At 38.4% G+C, this 27742-nt stretch overlaps 3 protein-coding genes across 9 annotated transcripts in view; 2 read left to right on the top strand and 1 right to left on the bottom strand.

Annotated features, from left to right (window-relative positions):
- Positions 1-4635, top strand: part of LOC110158560 (tyrosinase-like) — a 20369-nt gene extending 15734 nt beyond the window's left edge. For all 7 annotated transcript variants that reach the window (XM_020923066.2, XM_055148629.1, XM_055148635.1 and 4 more), the window contains 5 exons: positions 1-1195; positions 1687-1903; positions 2345-2492; positions 2982-3163; positions 3353-4635. The exon at positions 1-1195 is cut by the window's left edge. In XM_020923066.2, the coding sequence (XP_020778725.1) occupies positions 374-1195; positions 1687-1903; positions 2345-2492; positions 2982-3163; positions 3353-3615 (1632 nt within the window). In that variant the 5' untranslated portion in view covers positions 1-373 and the 3' untranslated portion in view covers positions 3616-4635. The remainder of the gene's footprint in view (positions 1196-1686; positions 1904-2344; positions 2493-2981; positions 3164-3352) is intronic.
- Positions 4636-4722: 87 nt separating this feature from the next.
- On the bottom strand, positions 4723-12530 carry chordc1b (cysteine and histidine-rich domain (CHORD) containing 1b). Its single transcript, XM_020922820.2, has 11 exons — positions 12311-12530; positions 10308-10357; positions 10166-10222; positions 9898-10058; positions 9124-9224; positions 8773-8831; positions 7565-7635; positions 7274-7379; positions 6949-7068; positions 6200-6262; positions 4723-6078 (listed from the first exon to the last, which is right to left on the bottom strand). Exons 1-11 carry the CDS (start codon positions 12372-12374, stop codon positions 5908-5910), a joined length of 1023 nt encoding a protein of 340 aa, XP_020778479.1. The 5' UTR covers positions 12375-12530; the 3' UTR covers positions 4723-5907.
- Positions 12531-12853: 323 nt separating this feature from the next.
- Positions 12854-27742, top strand: part of LOC110158561 (protocadherin Fat 3) — an 80131-nt gene continuing 65242 nt past the window's right edge. Inside the window, 7 exon segments of the mRNA XM_055148250.1 lie at positions 12854-12895; positions 14129-15459; positions 15461-16555; positions 16557-16986; positions 17541-17675; positions 18383-18584; positions 25494-25612. Of these exon segments, the coding sequence (XP_055004225.1) occupies positions 12854-12895; positions 14129-15459; positions 15461-16555; positions 16557-16986; positions 17541-17675; positions 18383-18584; positions 25494-25612 (3354 nt within the window).

Genomic DNA, 27742 nt, shown 5'->3' with positions numbered 1-27742 from the left:
TCCTGTTCAAACAAATTCATTTGAAATCCAATGAAACAATCAATGCTTCATTTTCTCACAGAGCTTTTTGAATAGTTTGTGTACATATACGTCAGGGGGTATAGTATGCCTTGTAACATTTTACTATTTTGTTTGATCTGTTTTTATTTCATTTCATTTGTTAGAGATTGAACAGAAGATTTCATCCAGGCTGATTGCCCCTTTATTCGGCTTATCCTGGGGCAGTGCTTCATGTGACTGCCCCACATACAGGAGGAGGGGGCTCCTGAGGAATTTAAGCCCCAGCCAATATCACATGGTCTTTCAAAGTTGATGCTGGTTTTGTAAACTTCAAGCTTACTTCTTGGATGTCAGACCTTGAAATCTTGAGATAATGTGGCTATTAGGATTTGCTGGTTTGATGGTATATTTCACGCCTTCTTATCAGCAGTTCCCCCGGGTGTGTGCCAGTCGGGAGGCCCTGTTGTCAAGAGAGTGCTGCCCCTTGTGGGATGGAGATGGTTCAGCCTGTGGAGCTAACTCGGGACGAGGCTTCTGCTGGGATGTGGAGGTGTCCCAAGAACCGGATGGACCTCAGTACCCATTCTCAGGCCTGGATGACCGAGAGAAGTGGCCACTTGTTTTCTTCAATAGGACATGCCAGTGTACAGGGAACTTCATGGGCTTCAGTTGTGCTGACTGTAAGTTTGGTTTTTCTGGGGTCAACTGTAATGAACGCAGAGAGTCCCTAAGGAGGAATGTTTTTCATTTGTCTCGTGCTGAGAGGATCCGGCTTATATCCTATCTGAATTTAGCCAAACAGACTATCAGCCAAGACTATGTTGTTCCCACTGGCACCTACCAGGAAATGGAAAACGGTTCAACTCCCTTATTTGCTGATGTGTCTGTGTATGATGTGTTTGTGTGGATGCATTATTATGTGTCTCGAAATGCCCTCCTGGGTGGGCCTGGGAATGTCTGGGCCAATGTAGACTTCGGACACTGGGCACCAGCCTTTCTGCCCTGGCACAGGGTCTACCTCCTGCACTGGGAGCACGAGATCAGGAAGCTGACTGGAGACATGACTTTCTCCCTCCCGTACTGGGACTGGCGAGATGCACAGGGCTGTGATGTGTGCACTGATGAGCTGATGGGGGCCAGACACACCCAGGATCCCAACCTCCTCAGCCCAGGATCAGTCTTCTCCTCCTGGAGGGTAAAGTGGGCATACCTTTTACTTACAGGCACTTACATACATAATGCATGAGTGGGTCTAATTTCTGGTTAAAACCTTTTAGCTCCAACCCACGTTATGAATTATTAAAAACCTGTTAAGGGCAAGAAAGCAAGCATTTTAAATACACATTCTGTTTACTGTTTTGAGTAAACTGGCTGCAGGGTGCCAGATTTGGCCTAACTTTGGGAGACATTTTGATCCCAGTACACGGATTGTTAAAACATTTAGATTGTCTCAAATTTATCAGGTAAGTAGAACTGTATAATTCATTACTAATTAGAGATATACAAGATAACATCTGATTATTTCTAAATGAACACTGTTATAGTCGCAGCACTAAATAGGCGCAGCACTAAATAGGTGATATTAATTCATTTATATGCTGCACATATTGGCTGCTACACCTTTCTTTCTTCACTACAAATCTATTATTATTGTTTTACATCATGGGCATCATGTGTGTGTCCCAGGTGCTGTGCTCTCGCCCTGAGGACTACAACAGCAGAGGCGTGCTGTGTGATGTTCGTCCAGAGGGTCCACTGCGTCGTAACCCTGGCAACCATGACCGAAACTTAGCTGAGCGGTTACCCACATCTGCAGATGTAGAGTTTGCCCTGAGTTTAACGAGTTATGACACCGGGGCTATGGATCGGACTGCTAACATGAGCTTCAGAAACACGCTGGAAGGTCAGATAGAAGTGGGCTAATAAACCTCCATCTGTTTCTGTTTAACCTTGATGGAGAATTAATCTGTAGCAAGGGTTCTCAAAGTGTAGAAACGGTAGTGATATGGGGACAGTATTCTGTACATATTGCTGATTTATAACTGATTCAGTCATGGTTTATTACTGATTTATTATTGGTTATTTCCTAGTAAATTCCAGGTTTAGTCTTGGTTTTCTGCTGGTTTAGTTCTTGTCCATTCCACTGAAGTATGCGTCAATTGCATAGAGTGAGTTTCTGTCAGGAGAGATTAAAAAGTAGGTTATTACCTTAGTAGTAGGTTAGTAGTACCGTAACCTTATTACTGTTATTGATCTGCTTCTGATCTGGGTAAAGTATGCAATTTATCTCTGGTTAGAGTAAAAACTTAATTAGCCCATAATCTATGGTGGTTGATCCCTGTAGGACTTGGAGACCCTCGCACTGGGTTGGGTAACAGCAACCGTTTGTCTCTGCACGCTGCTCTCCACATCTTCATGAATGGGTCCATGTCATCTGTCCAAGGATCTGCCAACGACCCCATCTTCCTCCTTCATCACGCTTTTGTCGACTGGTAAGAACACCGTAGTAGACAAGAGTGGATAAAGTAAAAATGCTGATAAAAGTACATGAAGGTACAAAGTACAAAAAGGTTCATTGCTCAAAAACACCACAAAATATGTATTCTTACTATGAGTGGAGCAGTCTCTGAGATGTGATCTGCAATTGGTGTGCTAGAGTCATTTGTTTGTCCCCACTTAGATAAGATATGTTCCATGTCATATTGTGGAATATTCCAACCACAGCAGTAACATCTCCATGGGGACAAACAGGTGACAGACTTGTTAATTCACCAGAAATGCTATACATTGTACCTTTCAATAATGCTTTTCATTACATTTTGTCAACTTTGTGTCAGTTTCTTTTTTGTTGATTTGACAAAAAATGGCTCAAGTTATTTTTATCTTCCCTCTATGAAAGTCACCACTGCTAACCATTCACCTATATTATATACAGAAATTATATATATCCATATTCCATATTTCCATGTTTTCCATGGTAGTATTTACGAGGAGTGGATGAGGAGGCACAGGCCTGCTCTTTCCCAGTATCCTGAATCAAACGCTCCCATCGGACACAACGGAGGATACTTCATGGCGCCCTTTCTGCCTCTGCACAGAAACAGAGAGTTCTTTATCTCCAGCAAAGACCTGGGATATGAATACTCACATCTACTGAGTGCTAGTAAGTTTGACTGTAATACTATTTAAAGCTTTTAGTTAGTCAAGAACTCTAATTTTGTTTGAATGCATAATATGATGGTGCCTTTGACAATTTGATTAACCTCAAACAACAAACTACAGAATACACTTTTTTTAAGATCTACTTAATGATGACAACCCCCTTAATCCATCCCCTCTCTCTTCTTCTCAGACCAGCAATTGTCAGAAGCCATTCGTCCGTACCTGGAGGAGCTGCAGGAGGTGTGGGGATGGTTGGTGCTGGCAGCTGTGTGTGGAGGGCTCCTGTCTTTGGCTTTGGCTGCAGTGGTTATTCACACGAAATACAAGTACAGCGCACCCACCTGGCTGCGTGCGCATAAATGGAGAAACTTTTTTGCTCTTCCAGAGAGAGAGCCACTCATTTTCAGCCCTGAGAAAGAAGAGACAGGGTATAACTACCAGAGTACAATGTGACGCATTCAGAATATTAATATGAAAGCGCTGTTAAACCTACTGCATTTTATTGTATCTTTTTTATTTCTATAACCTCAATTCTGAAAATGTTGGGATATTGTGTGCATTAAGAGGTGTTATAATATAGTGAAGTCTCTAGCATAAACTGAGCTGAAACTTAAATGACTCCTTGGGCCATGGCACAGGGGACAGAAGAACAAAAGTGCATTTAATTTTTAATGCCATTTAAATCAGAGAGAGAGCATGTCTGAGTGAAATCGTCCCATTTCCAATGTCTGCTACTAATACTGCTCCTTCTACAACTTAGTGGACTATTTTTGTTATAGCTACAACTAAATATGAACATTTTTAGAGACCATCTAATTTGTTCTGCTATTCCTGCTTAGTTTCCACCCATTATATTTAATATTTTTCTTTAAATGGGTAATTTGAAAGTATGTGCGTTTATAAAAAGGTGAATGTAATAAAGTCTTTTTTTTTCGCAAGAGATTCCCGATATATATATATTTTTTCTTTCTGTTGCATCATAGTGCCCTTAAGTGTCTGATGAAATAGTGGCAGCACAAAAGGCTGGAGTTCTATTGTTAAATCCATGTAGAAGTTCACAGAGCAGACATTTGATTAACATTTTAATGGATTCATGTTTGAAGATTTTAAGAAGGAAATATCTCAACAAAAAAGCCAAACAGTTTGAGACACCTTCACGGGGCATGAAGTTTGGGGACATTTGAATTTTTTTGAGCAAATTATTTAAAACAGGTAAGAATACCGCGTGACATTTGTAAAAGTCACAGCTATGTGGTTCAAACTCTTCACTCCAAAGGTCACGCAGTGCTTTTCATGAGAAGTCAGTGGGGAATATCAAATCCAAAGTAGTTGAAGGAGTACAAGTCTACAGAAAAAAAAAAAAAACAGCATTTAAATCTCACAAGTGGAAGATCATATAAAAACATGGTTTGTTTAAAAAAACTAAACAAAAAAGCAATAAAAACAAATCTCAGTAAAATCTCAGATCCAATGATTTCAAGGTCAGAAACTACTGAAATACAAGAACAGTAATTCCTTAAAAAACACGGGGAAGTAAATTAAAACCAAACATACAGCAAATTATCTCAAAAGTTTATTTTGGGTATTTTGTTTTTCACAGGATCCCAATTGAAACTGGCAATGGTCTTTGTACATTCTGCACTTTGATGCATGCTGCTGCAAATTATACAGTATTTTACAGTACTTTTCCGCATTCTCACATATTTTACATTCTGATAAAAATAAACATGAAATATAATATAATATGTTGGAAAAATAAAATAACATTTTGTACAACATGCAATTTACAGAGTGAATCGATGTTGAATCATTACAGGTTAATACAATCAAGACTCAAGGGATTTTTATAACCTGATCTTTAGATTTTGTTACCCTTTTGTTTAATAAAAAAAATATAACTGACATCAGACATACAGTGTTTATGGATACAGTACATAGTATATCACAAAAACAACTAACAGGACAATGGATTATAAAGAATTACCAGCAAATCTGATGAATAACTGTAATAGATCATATTGAGAGAAGGTAAAGAGGCATAAAAAAGAAAAACAAAACCAACTGTGGTACTTAAAAGGTGCACTAACTACATTCGCCACCTGCTCCTCCACATGGAGATGGTATTGCATTTCATCATCTCCAAGGAGACAAGCAGGTGACACCAACAGGCTGGGTTCCAGGTCAGATCTGCGGAAAGGAGAGCCCAGAATTTTAGTCATCTGGAATTGAATAAATGCAAAATATATTAGTTACTCATCTACATGGAGACAAGCAGGTGACAGACCCCCCTCCAAATCAAAAAAGTCATAGTGCACTTTAAAGTTGAATTAAATGGAAGAACAAAAACTTTATTTGCAGTATTGTGCAAATGTCTGAGAGCTTTACGGTTATGCCATGCAAATGTCAGAAAAAGGTCAATAATGGGCTGAAGACAAGAGAAAAATGATTAATTGTAGTATTACAGATCAGAGCGCCTCCACACTCCTGCTCTGTCTGGGCATAGAGCAAAGATAAGTAGAAGCCACTGGACCACTGCTTGACTCCTACAAGTGTTTTTATCCCAATGAGTGCTTTTGAAAACTATGTATTTTATAAAAATAACACTACAACGAAAGTTGGTCCAAACACTGAAGTGCTGAGGAGCAGAGGGTAAAAATGCGAAAAGATTTTGACTTGTGGAAAGGTGAAAAATGGACCGCAGTTTTGTATCCGGTTAAAAATATACAGACACGTTTTGTGGTAATTTCAACTTTCATCCTCTTCGTCACTTTCTGCATGTTTTTTCTGCTCAGTGTCTTTTGGTGCAGCAGGAGGAGGAAGGTCCAGGCGAGCCCAAGACATGGGCTCTGACTTTTTCATGGCGATTTCGATCTTAGACGCCATCATGTTGACCTGACTCTTGCTAACATCAATCACCTTAAAGGGAAAGGAGAGCATAAAGAGAGGGTTAGAAGAATTAGAGTGTGGTTTAATTATTTATTAACCTCAAATACAAAGTTCAAAGAGATGCACGAGATACAACAGTTATAGTACTTACTCCCCAGAGGCTTATTTTCTGCTGGAATTCCTTCTCTCCTTCAAATATAACGTGAATGTTGAGCTGTGGGAAAAATGGAAAACATATTTTAAGTTTTGTCTGAATACTTATTTATTTGTAAATAAAAATATGAATCAACATTTTTAATAACATTTCCATTTTCAGTCCCTTGACAGGTTGATACCAAACAGTCTACAGGACAGGAGCAAGGATACAAGGACAAGGACAACACAGCAACACAATCACACAAATGCAAATTCAACACACCAGCATCATCATTCTACATACAATTTTAAGAATGTGTCCTCAGTACCTTAAAACTATGGGAAAAATTGAATTAGAACTATAGCACCAAATTTAAAAGTCAGAATTTACACTAAAGGTTGTCTCTAAAAGTTGTCTCTCTTCATGTGGCCTCCTGTATTTATCCAGTACTAGTATCTTGAGAAGGTGATTGGCAGAATATACAGTACTAAAAACAGGCGGTATGTGAAGGAGGAACATTGGGGAAAAAAAAAACAAAAAACAAAAAACTCTAGTTAACCTTTTCATGGGGGATAAATGGTATAATGATCTAGAAGCATTTGTTTGGTCTTAACATTTTGTGCAGGGTGTTATATCACTCTGGGGAACTTAATATTCACATCTTCATAAGTGATGTTAAGTGATGTTAACAGTCTAATATGCCAAACCACAAAAACAACATCAATGCCCAATGTTTTCAAGTTCCGTATAATACAATCACTTACAGTGGTGCTGTTGGCATCCACGTAGCTCTGTTCTGGGATGGAGTTCTTGGCATAGATTGAAATGATGACCTGAGCTCCTGTTTGGTGCCAGTCAAAACGACACGGGACAACTTTGAGACCCTACAAAATGTAAAAAATACAAATTATAAAGTAAATAGTGAAGTCATCTAATTTGTGCCTAAAATGTGTCTTTTAAAGATTATTATGTGCTATTATGTGTTGACTTTATGTGTGTGTATTTCACACCACTAGATGGAGTTACAGAGGTTTACCAGCCTCCTTTTTTGATAGACACTACAGACAGATGTCTAACGGCATTGCCTACCGCATCCTTTTTCCTCCATAGATGTGTCCCCTTGGTACAGCCCTCCTGGGAGAGGAAGGTGTTAAAATCAGACGTTTTCCGCTTGCAGCAGCTCCAGTATTTCATCCTGTCCAAAAAGCAAAAACAGGGACTGTCAATAACATGCTATTTTAGACAAGTTGTAAACAACAGAATAGATACAGAAAAACACTAGCTGTTCCACAGCAAATTTTTGCTGCCAACAGAAGCATACTTGCTACTCAAAACATGTGAGTCAAAGAGGAAGAAAATCTATTTGAGTGTAATACTAACCCTTCATGGAAGATTGGGCATCCAGAGTGGTACATGCAAGTTTCTGAATCACTTGCAGGGCCTTCAAAACTCTAAAAGCAAAAAATGTTGAATTGTTAAAATTACTATAAAACATATTTTACGAAACCACGTGTTCAAATTCCAGACTGAATAAAACAAGGCTTTCTATTTTGAACAAAAACATTTAATGAGAATGAGTGTAGGCTAATAGCTTGTTTCCAGTTTGGGACCCCATTCTAACTGATTAATAAACCAAAAAAGCAGTCCTTGAGAGAATGCGGCATGATTTCAATCAGTTGATGAACAATTATGGAAATAATGAAATCTCCACTTCAATGTCTCTCATAACACATCTCTGCAAATCTACTTGAGAAACCTATGTTCTTGCCTTTTTCCCTCTCGGTGTAAAGAGCTAAGCTCACCGATGTAGAAGGAGGAATGTGTAGGCGGACAAGGCATAGAATAGGCTCTACAAACTTACTGATGACCTCTATAGAAAGTGCTGCTACTTCAAAATCTTGAATTTTAATGATATAAGTCAAATATTACTTGCTACTACTTAGATACTTATGCAATAGTCAATTAAAAGGAACTATATCTTCTATACTTGGGCTTCAATGTTCTGTTTATAGGTGATATTATGTTACATTATGAGGCTGTTTGTCTATTCAAAACATACATTTTGTTTTCAATTGTTGATTTTTAACACTCAAACCTATGAATAGACAGATTTTAGGACATTACTTGTTGATGTTACTAATACGCAATACTGTGAATTATTTTTCTTATTCTTCTATTCTTTTTTATTTTTAAACCAGCACTATATTTTTTTTATCCTTTGAACAAATAAAATTCACAAATGTACGTATCATAGTGCAACTCATTCATAAGTTAGCTTACTAACTTTAGACCATTCAAAATGAAATCCAATATGACAAGATGAGTCACTATAATCCAACTCAAAGTGAAGAGGAAGATAAAATGAGGCAAGAACTTTTGAATGTGTATTTTTGTCTCCAAAAGAAGATTTTTGGCTAACAGACATCAAGTTTGAGCAGAGTAAAATTTTGAATCCATTTCCAAAAACACAATCCATAAAGTGCTGTATCAACTCTATTTTCACGGCCCAGGCCTGAACAAACAATCTACAGAGCCCCAGAGCTTCAGACAAGTGTGAATATGTATTACACCATGACATGTTGACCTACTTTAGTGCAGCCCCCATTTTTACAGGATGTTCCAATCTTGATCTCGTCGCTGTCTTCCTCTGGAGAGACACAGAAAGATGCTGTCAAAGAATTGACACTTAAAACTCTGAAAGCATCTCAAAGAGCCGGCGCCTGACGTGTGGGCCTGTCCCGTCAACTCTTCATCAAAACTATAATGTGAATGACACTAGTGATGACATATTCCCCATTGCAAACCATTCCAACCCCGCTGTCAAAATGTCCTTGCTGTCTACTGGAGATGTATGGCAGCCTTTGGAGAGGAGGACAAAAGTTACCCGCTGCACAGATGTATTGAACAAGAAAGAAAGTGCATGAATAAAGTATGCCCACCTTTCTTTTCAGCCGCGTTCTCCGACAGCTTCAACTTTTCTAGAGCTGTTTTTAGAGACGAGGCGACTTTATGCTGCAATCTCACCATCGGCTCATCGGGACTGTGGGAGACAGATACGGGGCCATCAGCTGTCATTGTAGCAGCAGTGTGGTCTATGGCTTCTGTCAGTGGCATTGTGTGAAAACTTGGTCCACTTTTATCTCTCCTTTCTCTTTCAATGAACAGCATTTGAATTGATCTTTTATTATATAAAGTGGACAATGAGCATTACAATGTCTTGGTTACTGCCCACAGCCTTTGTAAATCCAAGTGGAAGCTCTGTCTGCATGGTTCACTCAAGCCCACACACCTCCACACATGCTCAATGATTTCACGTGGATTAAATACCGCTTCATACTGGTTATCATATAGATTGACCAACAAAAACAAATTAGATTTACCTGCCTCATTTATGGTATATTATTACAACCCTGACAGACTTGACCAACATTGCTTATACTGCCACTTTCCTTACTTTATTAGACAGTAGTTTGGAAATATTTTCTAATCAAGAAAGAAATCTGTCATTTTAATTAATTCAATTACAGCCAAAATTGAAATAGAAATTAAGCTTAGTATATTTATCATACCAAAGTTGTGTCATACTCATACTGTTGTCAAACAGTTATACTCTAGCCATACCCAATACAAAACCCTGTTTCAGCATTTATCATTCATACATCAACCAAACTTGCCATCTCTAAAACTATTGGACCAATTAAAAACTGCCATACCTTGGTCTGTTTATTGCATCGATAGGTTTCGGTGCAGAGATGATGTACTCATTAAATTTTGGTTTCAGTTCTTCTGCCTCTTTCTTTTCTCCAGACGACTTCACATCTGGCTTCACCGGCTCTGGGGGCTTCTCTTTGTTATGAGACCCCTTTGTGCAGCCCTGCAAGTACAATGTCCATGTCTCAAGGTCAATACCACTGCTGTAAAGAATAGACAATGGGAACCAACAAACCAATGTACAGATTTAAAGATTTAAAGTGAACTTACAGCAATGCTGAGAAAGTCTGAGAAGTCAGTAGTTCTTCTCTTGCAGCAGGACCAGCCCTTGGGAAAGCAGGCAAAATGTATATTGACTAAAGAGGAAATCAAAAAAGCAGATGCCAGCTTGCTACGCATTATAGTTGTTTACCTTTAATGCATCATGGAACACTGGGACTCCTGGATGATAGGTACACCCATCTGTGAAAAAACAGATTTGATTTAATTAAGATTAAAATAAGTTTGGTGAAGCTACCCACATCAGTAAGCTAAAAGCTCTGATGTGAGCAGCTATGGTAGAAAATTTGTTTTTGCATAGATGTAAAACAAACAACGCAGATAAACTATTCATTCATTTTAGTGTCTTTCTGTTTTAAATGTCGTAATAAAACCATATTTCATTAGCTTCTGGCTGGACTGTCACCAGACTAACCCTGGTCTGAGGGAACCATTCATAATCAAATTCATCAACTAAAAAAACAACACTGACCAGATCAAGTACACATGTCACATACATCTGTGAAGAACCCAAAAATCTTACGTAAAGAAAAATTTATTTAACTAATAAGCAAGTAAATATAAGCGTCTTTTATTTCAGACAATAGCAGACTAAAGCAAAACAAGTTTAGCAGATGTCCCCAAAATTAAGTTGTGTGTCCCACAGAACTTGTATAAATCAAAACCCTAACAACTGACTTGACAGTAAAGGCTTGAATTACAAAGCTCCATGTTTCAGTCAGTCTCTGAGACTGTCTTTGGAGACAAAACATTGATGTTAATTCAGAGATTTAAATAACTTTAACAACACTATAAATCAACTATATTCTTTGTGGTTAAGTCAAGTCCCCTCTGCACCCTTGTCTGTGATATACCACCAAGAAATCCCTCATGCCAGATAATAATATGCTCCATTTGATATGAAAGTGGCATCTTATTAAAATGGAAATTAGACCTGACTGAGTGTTTGTTATAATACTTGAAGAATAAGGAGGAGGACATTTCTAAAGGATGTGGATGGTGAATAAGAGACTCATTTGAGGGTTTTGCTGTGTGAGCTACATGGACACTTTGAAGTTCAATTATTTTAGATAAAGGGTTTCAAATAAATATGGGTGACACAAACATACTTTTTACACAAAGCTTCATTTTGTTGAGCCAGATACTTTAATCTTTAACCAGCTGTGAAAATGTTCTGTGTCCTACACACCAGTAAAGAAAGCTTATATCATGATCAGATTACAAAGTAGTTAATGTTTATCATAGATATATTAACTATAATATTATTGTATTTTATGTGCAATTTCTTTCTCAATTTCAACTTTCTCCTAAAATAAGCTTTTCCTATGTTGTTTAGCCCTGAAGTTGGGGATGACATGAAAATATGAATTTCTAAGCTAAATTAATTGAAGGTGCACGATGTAAGCTTTTTGGTGGTAACACGTAACATGTTTGGATTATGAAAAAGTGATTAATTTTTTGTTTTTGTTTTTAACTGTCAATAATACCTAATTACCAATAATACCAATTACTAAATTGTATGCCATTTTATGGACTATTCTAGAAGATTACAGACACTGCACATTTTAAGTTGGGAGCTGTAGTTAAGCAAAAGCATGTTTGATTCTGTAATGTTTAATATCTGATAATGAATAAGGGACTGGGATCTGTTGCAATAGTACAGCAGATCATTAAAAATGTAAAGATGCCAAATGACAAAAAAAGCATCAGGTTACAGTTTGCTGTGTTAAAAGAAATACTCTGTTTAACAAAACAAATTTCTGTTGCACAAGAGATATCCTGGCCATTGTTGCCCATTCTTCATTTATTATTCTGACAAAAGCCTGGCTGTAGATTTCAAGACACTTTTCCAAAAACAGTAGGTTTTTAAAGTGTCTACTACTGAATTTCCGTTTACCGTAATGTGATAAAGTCTATAATCACCACTTTACTACTTACTTCAGCAAACAACTCGTCCACTCGAATTACAATTATGCTACATGAGATATGTTGAAATGGCACTTGATATTATACAAGATAAGTTAGTATGGGTGACCTGTGCTGTCTACATCATGAATGAATGTACTGGATGGTTTGGAATATTCCAGACAACATGAGGTTAGCATAGCATGAGGTAAAGCTGTAGCTGTAACTCACCTTCGGGGTTATTTTCAGGGTCAAATCGCTGACCACATCCCTTATTGTAACATAGCGCAGACATGATGGAAGCTGAAATACTTTAGAGGTCTCGTTAAATGTGCAACAAACCCACACAAAACTGGGGTGACGATAAAAACAGAGTGATACGCTCACGGCCGATAGTGTGCCTGTCTGAAATGCTCCGTTGTGGACCGACTTCCGGGTGTTTTCGGAAACACTCGGGGACGCTCGGCAAGCTCCGGTGCTCTCCCAACTCGAGCAGAGCTGAGCAACACTCCCTCCATCCGGCGAGAGCGCACCGAAGAAGCCTCTTAAGCGAAAACTGATGCTGTCCGCTTCCAAACTTGCGATAACCATGAATGCCATTTTACCGAATCAGATCTCTGACTTAAATAAGTGCAAAAGAGATATTTAATAGTGTTTTCACCAGTTTATGCTTATCATATTACAGTTCGAGGAGCCAGAACATCCCATGCTTGTGTACCCTGGGTTGTAGTCAGGTGCACAAAACTGGGGCAATAGCTATTTAGTTTTACGAGGATGGCTGCACCCAACGTGTCACTAGCCTGGCGGGATTTCTACGTATGTTTTCATCCATGACATCTGGGTTGCTTCTTTTTTATTTTGCAACCGGCGAGCGGAGAGGACAGGCATTACTTTACTAAGGATCGTAAGGTAAGGTTTGCTGATCACACATGCAGTGAAGCGACAGATTGCTATGTATTTTACCTTTGTATGCTGTCGAGTTATCTGTGCAGAAATTTAGAGATTTAAGCTCCCACGGGACAATAACTCCAGCAGCAGACGATCAGTCTATGAATTGGTGCTCAATTACAGCTACATTTCCACCGGCTCCTATAAAGTGTCACTATCAATAGATAACAGGGGTTGTGTGTTTGTCTCATCCATATTAAATTAAAGAGATGAACATGCCTCATCACAATTAATTTACTGAGACCATCATCACCTAAAGTACAATAATCAGGTTATTAGCAGTCACTTTCCAAAGCGAGCTAGCTATAGGCTATTTTATTAAAAAGGTTCAACTAGTCTATAAATAAAGTTATTGAAGGCTATAAATGACGGAGATAATTAATTAATCTTACTTGTATTAAATTCAGATAAAAAAAAAAAAAAACATAAGACCTTTACTGAGACTCATTTACTGCTATAAACCTATTGCAGTGGACCACATCCTGCACTAAATTACAAAATTAAACCCCTATGATTACTGCCTGCTGTATCCAGCTACCTGGGCATTTTAAGCAAATAAGTAACTTTTTTCGTACAAGAATGCAAGCTTTATTCACTCACTAGCAATAAAAGATGATAATGCACTGGAGAGTTACCTGTGATTGTTTATGATCTCCTCTGTAATAGTGGCACTGTGCAGTGCAAGTGTGCACCTTTGATGTGATATTGTTTAAAGACCTTCTTTTGTCATGCTTTTTGTTCAGTATTGTGTGTCTTCAAGCCTCTGTCTCAATTCAAACTGTTAGAGCACACCATTGAGTATGCTGTCACATCACAGCAGTCATAAGCAGTTGCCCTGAAATGTGTTTGCAACTTCTATTCCTCAGTTCTCAAAATTTTAGCATGCAGAGTGCCTGTTTCCCCCAGCTTATCAACTGAATGTGCGTCTTGTTTTTTTTTCTTTTCTTCTTTCCAAATGCAGGGTAAACTGGGTGATGGAATAGTAATGAAGTCATGAAGTCTCATCATTGGGGAATTATGCTTATTTTGTCCAAAATCTCCCTTCATTTCCACTTTATCTTCTTCTTACTCCATCTAACTTTGCCCTATGTAAATCTTCAGTTTCTCCCTGAACCAAGGTCAGGACAGGCCCTGCTGCTTTTTACCCAGCCGGCTTACAATGCTTCTGTCTTTGAAAACTCTGCTGCCAGAACGTATATGTGGAGTGCTGTTAAGATGGGTATTGTACTGAACCCCCCGCAATCCTTGGATATCAAATATACCATCCAGTCCGGGGACAGTGAAGGCATCTTTCAGGCTGAGGATGTTACACTAGGAGACTTTTGTTTTCTTCGAATACGCACTAATGGTGGAAGTGGTGCTATTTTGAACCGAGAAGTTCAAGACAATTACACCCTGACTGTAAAAGCATCTGCCCAAGGAGGTCTAGAGGCCTTAACCACTGTTTATATCAAGGTTTTGGACACTAATGACCTACGCCCGCTCTTTTCCCCCACCTCCTACTCATTTGTTGTGGCAGAGTCTGCACCCTTAGGCACCAGCATTGGCCGAGTTACAGCCACAGATGCGGATGTTGGCTCGAATGGAGAATTTTACTATTTCTTCAAAACAAGAGTGGAACTTTTTGCTGTTCATCCAACTAGTGGAGTCATCACTCTCACAAGACGGCCTAGAATAGACAAGCAGGATCGCTATGAAATTGAGGTGCAAGTGATTGACAGGGGGATGAAGTTGTATGGCAGTAGTGGAATTAGCAGCACTGCTAAACTAACACTAAATGTACAGCGTGTGAATGAGTTTGCTCCTTTCCTCAATGCTGTTACAGTTGAGCCTTCATGGGACGACATGGATCCTGTCTATGCTGTTATAACTGTGGACGACAAAGATGAAGGGGTTTCTGGGGATATAGAATGGGTGTCTATCACTGATGGAGACCCTTTTGAACAGTTCATAGTCCAACGCTCCTCAGCTGGGAATGAGTACAAAATCAAAGCTTTAGACTTGATTGACTGGGACAAATTTCCCTTTGGTCTCAACTTGACAGTCCAAGCTAAAGACAGGGGTGTTCCTCCCAAGTTTTCTGAAAATCTAATTGTTCAATTGTTGGTTACAAAGCCACTTCCAGTAACAGTAAATTTTGAACGAGATGTTTATGTAGTCAAACTGAGTGAAATCGCTCCCCCAAGCACTTTTGTGGAGGTGGTGAAAATCTCCCCAGCTCCTTCGAGTGTCAATTACAGCTTCACCAGGCTTTCAGATCCAATGTTCTTTGATATAAACCCTTTGACTGGAGTTATTATGACCACAAGGCAACTGACAGGCATATCACAGGATTTCATGGAGATGGAGGTAGCTGATATTGTCAGCCAGCAACGTGCACGAGTCAGAGTAATCATAGAGGATGCAAATGATAACAGCCCAGTCTTCGGCAGGTCGGCATGATGTCGCTGTGAATGAGAGTACACCTGTGGGCACAGTGGTTATTGCAGTATCAGCCACAGATTTTGATAAAGGAGAGAATGGATACATTACCCACACAATCAGTAATGATCTGGACTTGCCATTCAGCATAGACCAGAGCACAGGGGAGGTTAGAGTCACTAAGGAGTTGGATTTTGAATCTGCAGAAGATTTCTATACTTTTGCAGTGCGGGGGTCAGACTGGGGAACTCCATACAGAAGAGAAAGCGAAGTCAATGTTACAATCCGTTTGGTGAACATAAATGACAACCCTCCTGTATTTGAGAAAGTGTCTTGTAGAGGCATGATAAGTCGAGAATTCCCTGTCAACCAAACTATCGTCACCATGTCTGCTGTGGACATGGATGAGCTGGGATTGGTGAGGTACCAAATAATGTCTGGTAATGAGTTAGACTATTTTACTCTACACCCTGTTTCTGGCGCTCTGTCATTGAAAAGACCATTAGCCATACTTAATATAAAAAATGGCATATTCAACCTGAAAATAGTCGCAACAGATGGTGAATTGATATCAGAGCCTACATTTGTCAACGTGTCTGTGGTGAGGGGTAGAATGCCACCTGGGGGCTTTAATTGCAGGGAGACCAGGGTGGCCCAGATGTTAGCTGAGAAAATGCTCTCCAAAGCCTCAGCTATGGCAAAGCCAAGTTATTCTGAAAGGTACACAGCCGACCTTTACTCCACAAACACGCAAGCACCACAGTTTGAAGCCTTACCAACAAGTATTTTAGTACGCGAGGACCTACCTGTTGGTGCTAGTGTATTTCAAGTGAGAGCACGCGATAGTGATACAGGCTTCAATGGACTTGTGCTCTTTTCAATATCTGACGGGAATAAAGAAAACTGTTTTAAAATTGATATGGAGAGCGGACTTATAAGTGTGCTACTGCCACTTGACCGTGAAAGGACAGACCGTTACTTCCTCAACATTACCATCTACGACCAGGGTGATCCACAAATGTCAAGCTGGCGCTTACTGACAGTGATCATAGAGGATGCGAATGACAATGACCCCATGTTCTTACAAGACACTTACTCTGCCATTGTGTGAAAATGCAGTTATTGGATCTGAAGTCATCATTATCATGGCGTTTGACAGAGACATGGGTCAAAATGGACAGCTGGCTTACATTATGCTGACTAGTGTCCCTCAGTTTGGAATAGACAGCGAAACTGGGAGTGTGTTTGTAGCCAGTAACTTGGACAGAGAGAGCTCCCCCATATTCCTGCTGAAAATTGAAGTGCGGGACAAGGCAGAACGAGGCACCCGAAGGTCATCTGTGACTACATTAAGTATTATAGTGGAGGATGTTAATGATTGCGCCCCGACTTTTATACCCAGAAGTTTTAGTGCCAAAGTGCTGGAGGATCTTCCGCCCGGAGCTGTCATTAGCTGGGTCCAAGCCCAAGACCCAGATGTAGGACCTGGTGGGCAAGTCTGGTACTCTCTGATTAACGACTTTGGTGGCACTTTTGAGGTATGTATTTTTAAGTCTGTTTATACTTGGACCCATGCAAAGAGATTAAGAGTTAAAGACAGTGTCCTGGAAAAACCTTTTTGTCTATGGGTTGGCAGTATTAATGGTGCACTGTGTAACGTTTCTGGAGGAGGGTACACCTGCTCGTGTTTGCAGACAAAACAATTATATCAATATTTTGCTTTATTGCTCACTTCTAATTTAAAATATGCAAATCTTAAAAAAACATGGATACATTTTTGGACAGGCCTATATTTATTTATTAGACTGCATTATTACAAAGTTCTTTTAAGAGTTAGCTGCCACTTTGCGAGAAAGTTGTAAGTTTGATTTTCTTTGACTTGCGTGAGACCCAAAAAGTTAAAAATAATAAATGACACATCAAACAGTTCTTAGAGAGTTCAGTTTCACCCAATGGCACTTTGTTGAGCTAAGCATTTTAAATTTGCAAACTAGCCTTACTTTTCGCAGTGTTTTATTAGAATTGTGTAGAGAGGCACTTAACAGCCTTTATTAGCAGTTTCTAATGCATGGGCTTGCAATGTTTTGTTCAGATCGATCCTGTAAGTGGAGCTTTGAGGATAAGGATGGAGCTGGATTTTGAAAAACAGCAGTTTTACAACTTGAGTGTTTTGGCTGAAGATCGGGGAGCACCCAGTCTGAGTGCACAGACATTTGTGGAGGTGGAGGTGAGTAACACACGCGCTGTTTTCTAATGAGCAGTTTCATCAATTAACAACCACTACTGTAGTCTGTAGCTGTGCCTTGTTTATTGATTCAAATGTGCTGCACTAAGTACTGTGTTAATGACTGCAGAATTGAAAAAGTGACAAAGGGAACGTATCAGTTGTTTCATCACTTATTATTAATAAAACTAATTAATTTGGTGAAACTTAATCACACAATATTTAAGGGCAAATGAAAAACAGGATTAATGTAATATCTCTTAATATATTTCACAACCCATTTTATAATCATTATTAACCTAAAGGCAGTCACTGATATTATATACAATTAAGGCACTTGTTGATATAATGTCATAATGTACAGCACCTCTTGATTTTGTTACTGTTTTGTAACAGGATCAATTATCGTGCTTTATAGAAAACCTACTGCTACTTTCACTTCATTTTGGATAATAACTGTGTAAAATTATGTAAAAAGTAGTTTCACAACACAAACCATACATCCAAAACACTTTGAGAATGCAGAAAAATATATTACAGTATGATACCTAATTGATATTCACCCACTTCACTTCACCAGTGTAAATTGCGTTTGGTCAGATTAGAATTTCTAATGAGTTGGACATGGACTCAGAATGAGCATAATTCTCATGCCACTGAGCAAATATGTACTCTGTCAAATGATGTTTAACTGCATCTCCTGTGTTTAGGTGGTGGACGTGAATGAGAATCTGTATGCACCTTATTTCCCTGAGTTTGCTGTGAGGGGCTTGGTAAAGGAGAACAGTCGCGTGGGCACCAGTGTCCTGACAGTCAGTGCTCAGGACGAAGACCGCGGACGAGATGGGCAGCTGAGGTACTCTATCAGAGGAGGCAGCGGGCTCGGCACTTTCACCATTGACGAAGACACAGGTGAGACACAAGATCAATACCATAGCCTATTTATGTAAAGTGAAAACCAATAATGCAAAGCGCAATACTTGGAATGTCAACCATGCGCCTCAATCACCTTATTCTGTCACTTCTACAGCACAATCAAAATAGCTTAGACATTATGTATAAAATAAACATAACAGAACTGAATAGTTTTTGAATCTCATCGTGAGGCTACATTTAATTCACCGTAACTAACTACAGAATATAATACATGAGATAACAAGGCATAGATCAATAAAACCAGATAGTTTACCAATTAAACAAACAAAAACAAACAAACAAACAAACAAAATAATATTGTGGCAGTAAAATTTCAGAGCTAAAAAAAGTCTGACTATTAAATAAAGTAGTTGAAGGAATATATTGTTTCATCTTACAGTTGCCTAAACAGCCTTTTGCTATTGGTCATTAATTTTTAAAATATAGCAATTTTATTTGTATTTTTTATCTATGTCCCTTTAAAAAAATTAGCTTGTTTGATTGTTTCACTTCTTGATGCCTTGACCTCCTTGTGTCTCTGGTGTATCTATTTGGTGGAGGACACAGGGACACAGAGGGTGGAGTATTTTAGTGCTGGTGCAAAGAAGGGCCTCACGTGGGAGATCATTACTGTAATGAGGCCAGAGTGGCAGCTACACTGGCGCGGCCCCAGGCAGCTTTGTACCACACGTTCAATGCAGTGCAGATAACACTGATCAAGGCTTCCTCCCCAGTGCACTCCTGTCTTTCCTAAAATGTAAACTTCACAACTTATTTAAGGAGATTGACCCACAAAAGGGCCATGGACATCTCAGAATGTCCTGCACTGATTGAGCAGAAAACACCATTCTCAGATTTATCCTTCACAGATTCAGCCAAATAAAAAGTCCACTTGAAAAGCTAGACACTTTATGTCTATTGGATGCAACTCAATTTGCTCTTTGTCTTGGTGGAGTCCTTCACTCGTTTATTAGCCTCAAAGAGTGTGAAATGTATTATAGGTGAAATATATAAATCTCCATTGGGCAAGCAGAACAGTTCATTTCTTGTTGGATTTACAGTGGACACTATAGCATTCAGCTAGTTTAACTGTTAGCGACTTTTCAATCAATCTTAGGGACACTCTACAAGTACCAAGGGGTCATAAAAGGGTCAACAATTGATCTATGACTAAAAAACAAGCAAACTTTCTACAGTCCAATAAATGCAATCTATTTTAAATGTGTTGCCATACAAAACTGAATGTCCAACTGTTATTTTCCCTTTGTATAACCCAAAACAAACATTTCATAAAGTCAAAATCTCAAGTGGTATTATGTAATTTTGGACAGGGGGTAACAGTTTACACTAACAAAACGCTCAATTGCTAAAATCTGTGTTCGGAGTTAATCCTTAATCTCTTCTCTGTGTGCCTCTCTCCATGGTGCTGAAAAATTCACACGGCATGCATCCCAATCAGTTTTGCCATTCTCTCCCTGCCTCTCTGTTCTCTGCATGATAGACTTGGTCATATAGCAAGGGGTTCATTTTGACTTTAGACACTTCTCAATCAATGTAATTACATCCAGTGATTAGTAAAGTGTCAGTGCGGGCACGTCTCCTATAATAAATGGGGATGGCGTTTGTTTGAAGCTGGTCCCTACTGTACTGTACTTGCCGTTTGCACTGGAGGCCTTTTTTGACCTTTAACTAGGCTAATTAGTATTGACTACAGTTCTGAGAGAGCACCAGCAATATAGTGCTCAATGGACCTGCTCTGCGCATGGATAATTTTCATCTTTGTGTACTCAACTGATAGAACTGCGATGGATTGTCCAACTTTTCATATCAAGTATCACCCCAGGAGATGTACATTTTCTCAAGAACTATTTTACCTTTCAATAAGCATGAATCAAATAAGGATAAAAAGAGGAACATGATTTAAGGGCAGCGTGCTACAAAGCAGGATTAGACAGTTAGCGAGGTAACTTTGGGATCAATGGCGCTGGATCATTTTCCATCAGTTTAGATCTCTTAACTGGCCAGCCAAAACCAAAGATGTGTGGGTCTGGATCCATATCCTGTCTCCCCAATTTCAGAAGGCCGTGATTGACAGGCAAATTAACCAATCAGAGACTCATGGTCCAATTGTGCCAAAACAAACATGGTGGCTTACGAGTAAAAAGGAAAAGAAGAAAAGATAAACAACACCGAGGACTAAGAAACAATGCATATTTTTGTAGAATCAATCACAATCAAAGCACTAAACTTTTATTTGTCAGAAATAAGTATAATTTGTTCTGAATGATATAAGAATTTTCTAAAAGAGATGTCTTCTGCGTTTGAGAGACCATCCCAAGTTATTACAGAGGTTTTTCACACTCTGTGGTCCGATTACAAACCCTTCTGGATTTGAACAGAATGTAGAAGGGACTGGCTGGTCAGGCAAGTAGATCTCTAGGCTAAAATTCCCTAACCTGCTTTGAACCCAGTTAAATTCCTGTGTAGGATTAAAAACATCTCCTTGTGGGTTGGAGCAGTGTTTCTCAAGCTGGGGTACAAGCTCCTTCAGGTAGTATCCAAGGTTTGCATGTTTGCTTGGTATAAAGTCCATTTTATCAACAATTTTGTTCTTGTTTGGGTTATTTCTTGGTTTTAATTACTGCAGCATTTATATAGTCTTAGAGAGTTGCTAACCATGATTTAGACCTAAAATAGCCCTGGTTTAGATTGGTGGTCCGAGAAAAGCCAAATAATTTTAAGTGACTCTTTAGGTGGTACTTGGTGTGAAGTTTGATAGACACTGGTTTAGAGGATGGATTTTTAGTTTAGTGTGAAAGTCAAATAACAATATAATCAATAATAATGGTGTGTTTGGTGCTCCATCTGTTGTAGTTAGCTATAAAACCGCAAAGTAAATCACTTGATAGCCATTTTGGTACGATATCTTTTGAATTAATTTCAAATGAATACTCATCCACTAAAGAACTAACATGGAAATAAGGCCCTTAAGATAAAAACTTGAGGGGTACCAATAAAATAGTTTGAGAACCCTCCTAATTTAATACTAAACTGTAATTGATGTAGAAAGACCTTAAAAGATGGCATACTGTTTTATTTACTTCCCTATTAAAACTCCAGTAACCATCAAGAAACTTTAACAGATTTTTCAGGGGAAATCAGAGTGCTTGTTAGAGCAGAAAGCAGAGTATGGGAGTGGAAGTGATGCGGGGAGAGGAAGGAAGAGGGTGCAGGGGGAGTTCAGTACATAAAAAGTGTTGAAAGAAAATATAGTGTCTTTTCTCCTCCCCTGGACTTTTATCACAAATTCTTCATAGATGCAGCTATTGTTTTATATCTCTTGCTATAAAAAGTGCTAAATTTATGTTGTAGGGTGGGAGCCTGCATTACCATATGATAGTTTCAAAAGAATGTTAAACGTGATCATTTTGTTTGTCATTGATACTAAAATAGTATTAAAACTAGATACTGAATAAAATACATTGGACAATATGAGACAAAAGTCCTGAATAGTTTTCAAATGTTCTATATTCAAACTGATACATAACACCACATAGTGACAATACCCTCCTAGGACCCAAACTCTTGCATGACATGCTTTATTGATTTCTCTTTTGTTATTTGGGCTGATTGGGATCTGATAAGTGCAAAAACAAAAAAATATCTATTTTTACATGATGTAGTTTCTGTTATGTCCACAAATGATATATATATATATATATATACACACATATATATATATATAAAACCATACATTTTATGTTTTAGTAATTTTGATGGAACACAATAAAGTCACAATTGAATAATAATTAGCAAAAACTATTTATTTATTAAAAACATTATTGAACAACCCAAAATGTGTTGGATATATGTATGTTCACATATGTGGACACCAGGTCCTAGGAGGCTACAGAAAGTAATATTATTTTCTGTTGAAATTTTCAATCTCTCGTATAAAAAGAGTGTTTAATCATCATTGTGTATCAGTTTCAGATCCATTACTTGATATCAAAATTTGTTTGTATTTGTTTGTGAAATTACTCTGGCAAAGGGGATGTGTTTCCACAGACCAAATATCAGAGAGGCACATAGTCTCTGCTTGGATATGTCGCTTGTGCTGGCACTCTGTCTGCAATTGAAGTTTCTAACAGATAAATAAAGTTATTTTGATTGATAAATCTGAATATTTTGCTTTATTATTTTTTTTGTTGCCAAACTCAATGTCAATCATGTACTGTAGGCCCTTTACAAGTCTATGACAGGATGTGAAAACAGCCATGGAGCTGTGTTATTTAGTATTGTAGTGTAATACTCACAGTTGTCAGGCACGTCACTGATCTGTCCTCCTCCTTGCATTTGTCTTCCATGTTGAGACGCCCTGTGCTGACTTTTAGTGCCAGCAGTAAGTACATGTGAGAGTGTTGTGTGGCAGGAGTGAGGGACTGTGTAAAGGGCAGAAATAAGAAAAAAGGGTAAAAAATCCATTTAGTTAACGGATGTTTTAACTTATGCACGGCCTTGCTCCCTGGATATGATGTGCTGCTGTGGTCAGCAGATTGTGAGCGCCCAGTGACACTGCTGCTGTATGTCATGCTCGCCTGGAACAATCGCCCTTCTTTCTCACATTTGATATTTAGATGTTTCAGATGACTCACTTTAATGCAGGTGGGAAGTGCAGAGGGTATCAATCAAATGATAAGTGGGATCTCTTCTGGCTTAAAATCTTAGCACTCCCAAGCTTTGAACAAAAATTGGTATTCTTGTCATTGGGAAGGGGAGAAGCAGACCCTGCAATTTCTCATGGGCCGCCGACAGAAGCCAATGCTGTGCTATTAGTGCTTTTGCAAGGTCCTGGATTTGTCACAGCAGGATGAAGCTTTCTTTAAGTCACAGACAAACTCGCCTTTTATAAAGAAATTCATCCAGCATCTGTAAAATTTAGTAGGTTTTTATTTGGTTTTCCAGTTTTCTGTTTCCCCCTTATCTCCTGCACTCACAGTGTAACTATGCATCATATTTTTCATCCATCTTGTGATTGATTATTCAATATTGTGGCATAATTAGATAGCAGGTCCAGAAATGTGTTTTTCAGACTCTGAACTGTTGGAGCTCTGAGACAGATGTAAACTTGAGGAGACCAGGCACTCTTACATTGGAAAACACGCCGTGACCCTTCAATTTTTTGTTCAGTCTTTGAAGTGTGTTATTTATGGTGAGAATGGATGCTGTCAAGACAGATTTATATTGAATTCAGTGAATGGTGTCTGTCGGTCTTAAAGTTCAAAGAGCTTTTGAAACAGCCAGCTCTGCTCTCTGGTCTCTCTGACGGAGATGAGATGTGGCTTGAAAAGGACATGGTCAAGGACAAGAGAGCAATGAGGAGTTTGAACACTTGGGCCTGTTGTTTGGAGCTGCAGTGTCATAATTGCACACTATTTGTACTGACATAGGAAACATGTGAAGGGGCCATGTTCACACCTCCTGTCATAAACTACTGTCATAGAGTGTAGCATATGTGACAACATGAAAAAGTGGAGAAGGCATATTCACATGGTGAATTAGCATTGGTGTATTTTTACATTTTACTCATGTAATCAGGTCATTTATCTGATTTGTGTATTTGCGTAATGTAAGATTAATCTTTTTTTATTTGTCTGATGTATTACAATACTTTAATTATTGAAGTATTATTTTTCTACAGTAATTACTATCTTTAATTATTTTCAAAAACAAGCTTTTCAAAGATGTAGCTTTTTAAAGTAAAACCTGATATTTTCTCTCAGTTTGAGTACAGGGTCACTAAATGAAAAGGTAACAAAAAGAACAAAAGAGTATATCTACATCTTTTGAAAAGCAGGATTAGTCACTGTATTAATCATTGTGTTTGAAAAAGGGAGGTTGGTAGGGGTGAACAAATACTTTTTTAACATATTGCTACACTCCTTCTGCTTTACCTATACTTACTTTCCAATTTTGAATATTAAAATTGGGAGATATAACAAAATTCAATTGTGATCTGATTCCTCTGACAATATGCTATTTTGGCAAATTTTTCATCTTCTCATTCAGTGCATCCTTGACAACTCACCCTCCCACTCCTCATATTGACTAGCTTCTGAATTTAATATTATTAGTTATCTGCTAAACCTAAGCATCATAAAAATGTAAGTGTATGAATCATGAATACATCTAATTCATGTTCTGAGCTCTAAAATTGTGATATGAACATTCTGGCACACCCTTAATGAAAATATAACCAAATATATCACACTTCTTACAGAACTATACAGGTTTTCCTCATAACAGCACTAGTATCTGTCACTGAATGTATAGTGGTACCTTTAGGCTGTCTCTTCCATTATATTAAGACACGCTGTCAGTGAATCACAGAGTGAACCACATTTCATATTCATAATGTACATGCGATGGACAGCTCTACAAAACCTCTTGGATAAAAAGATGCTTATTTGTCTCCTGTTGTTCGTGTGCCCTTAAGAGGTCACCGTGCTGTCAGCCCCTCATCTTCCTTACGGCTCTGAAACACACTGAAGCCATTTTGTGTATGTGTCTGTGGAATGTTATTGGCTTAAGGTCAACGTCTAGTCCGTTTAGCACTATTCCAACAGCGGCAAGAGCAGTTTGGTCAGCAGTGATTAACCACAAAAGAGCCCAAGCATTGAAGGTGACTAAACATAATGCCTGTGAAAGTCAGTGAAGCCAGTCAGGACACAAAGTTTACTCCGAATTTGTCCCTTCCCTCTTTTGCAACTTAAGTATTCTCAAGCCTTTCTAGAGATGTTTGCTTGATGTATTTCACTGAAGACACCCACTATAGCCTGGACTTAATAGATATGTATTCTCAAGCCTGACTAACAACTGCATTTATCTTTGTGTCTGCCTCAACAGGGGTGATTTACACAGCTGCTATCCTGGACTCTGAGAGCAAAGACTCCTATTGGCTTACAGTGGATGCCACAGACAGGGGGGTCACACCTCTGTCTGCCTCCATCGAAGTCTATATTCAGGTATGCACACCTTGCATTTCAATATCATACACTACTCGAGAATGATTCGTAGTGCATACCCAAGTACCTATATACCTCTGGTTCTATTTTTAACCTGAGAATAAAATAAAACAATGACTAAATTACTGTATCATGTTCAAATGTGTATACGCAATGCATCACAAATGAGACAGGATTTCTGCACAGGAATACTAATGAGTCAATACTTCTCTGCAAATTGCCTAGCTAGCGATGAGCGGGCATTGTGAAAAAGTTTATAGCTTTCAAGTGCACAAAATACATAACTGTAACAGCCATAACGTTATGACAATTAGGGAATTTTATTAGTTTGGCTCTATATGACCCTGAATTAGTTTAGGCTTTTGACACTTTAGTGTATCTGAAGAAGTATAAGACCACATAGCATATGCCCAATCGCCCATGGGCCACTATGAATCCTACTTGAACAAATGAGGAATTACATAGTGTTTTTTTTTTTAAATTCACCATGACCGTGCTATCGGAATTGACTGAGTCTATTCCTTAGTCTTTTCCTTAATATCAAAATCAAAATTGAAATTTTAGTATCGTGACAACACTAGTCTCCTTCACTTTAAATTCACCTCAGAATTTAAAGAAATGGAAATAATAATGTGGCTGTATTTTAGTATGTTCTTGTTTCACCCTTATTGACCACTGGTTAAAAAGCACAAGATTACTTAATGAATACAAAATTCTTGCCTTTTATATCTTCAATTGGACATGCACTGTCAGTGATAAATTAACAATGTACTGTGCATGGAGTGATGGAATTGCTCTGCAGTTAAGTGTTTTTAAAAGCTCAATCGTTTTATATAAAAGGATCAAGAGCAAAGTGGCATGAAATAAGAAACCGTACATTTCTGTTCTATTATTGATATGCTAAGTGTACTCACTACTTTAAAAATTACTTAGCTTACACTACATAAGTACCATGCAACATGCAATATGCATAATATTGCAGATTTACACTACACATGTGGTTTTAGTTGTAAATGCATTTATTCAGGGAAGAAAGATTTTCTCATTTTCAATGTTCATGGATTATTGGATGGTTTTAGTGGTTTAGTTAGTGTACTTCAATTACAGCTATATTTAATTATCTAACATTGGCAAATAATCAAACATAGTACATTTATGTAACTAGTGCCAGAGAAATAATCTGTTTAAATTTACAGTACAAACAGTGTGTTCTCCCAACATCGACAAGAGACACCAAAGACATTGAGACATTTGTCATTCACAGAGGTGTCTCACTTCTCCTGACAGGTTGCCCAGAGGCACTGGTTAAAGAGTGGGTCGAATGCAAAGGACACATTTCGTAATGGGGACAATAAAACAAAAATAACACCCTTCACCACAGGCCATATGGAGTTGCCATTTCACATTATATTCCTGTGCTAAATAAAGTCATAACAAATTACTGCTAGTCTCTGCTGTTTTTTCTCTTTGTCTGGGATCTTTCACAGTGTGACATTAAACTCACATCTCTAGCATTTATGCAATTACATGTTTTCATTGCCCCAAAATATCTTGAAAACATGCATTCTTGCTGAGAGCATGGTCACCTCTCCACAGAGCTGACCTGGGACTTGGATTGGTGGTGTCAGTTGCTTTCCTCATGGAGACAGATACATAAAATGCCATACTGTGGAACATTTTAGGCATAGTAATAACATCTACATGGAGATAAGAAAAGTTCTTTAGTGCACCTTTAAAATCTTCTATAGTTGAATGCATTGGTCACAATTAGAACCTCTTTGTAAATCTAAGTGATTTCACTTGTCTCCCGATGCACTGCTAATTACACTTTCTTTGATATTTTCCATTGTCTGTCTCTGAGTTAATAGTCCGAAGTGCTATGTCCTTTATTAGCACAATGAAGCAGCAGCTGTCACCTTGGGAGGATCTAATTGCGTTCACTGTGATGTATAGCTTTACTGTTTTAAGAAAGTGGGCTACACCAGGGGAATTTGTGTGGCTCACTTCTTGTTTTATTTGGCTCTAAATAATCCTGATTTCTGAGCAGTGGAAAACTCACACATCATTTCTCCTGCCTTAACCACAGTTCACACTCCTCCAGCCCAGAGTTCAGCAGCGTATGAAAACACA

This window comes from Boleophthalmus pectinirostris, unplaced genomic scaffold, assembly GCF_026225935.1.
Source record: "Boleophthalmus pectinirostris isolate CB_2022bp ecotype Guang Dong unplaced genomic scaffold, ASM2622593v1 HiC_scaffold_12, whole genome shotgun sequence".
Classification (NCBI taxonomy): Eukaryota; Metazoa; Chordata; class Actinopteri; order Gobiiformes; family Gobiidae; genus Boleophthalmus; species Boleophthalmus pectinirostris.
Note: the sequence above shows the minus strand (reverse complement) of the source record. Positions and strands in the feature narration are given on the sequence as shown.

What these genes read in the sequence shown, in the direction of transcription:
- chordc1b (XM_020922820.2), bottom strand. Translation starts at nt 12,374, where the DNA reads ATGTCTGCGCTATGTTACAATAAGGGATGTGGTCAGCGATTTGACCCT. An exon ending in CCCTGAAAATAACCCCGAAG is followed by an intron (nt 10,358 to 12,310) that starts GTGAGTTACAGC and finishes GTTTTTTCACAG; the next exon opens with ATGGGTGTACCTATCATCCA. An exon ending in CAGACTTTCTCAGCATTGCT is followed by an intron (nt 10,059 to 10,165) that starts GTAAGTTCACTT and finishes TTGTACTTGCAG; the next exon opens with GGCTGCACAAAGGGGTCTCA.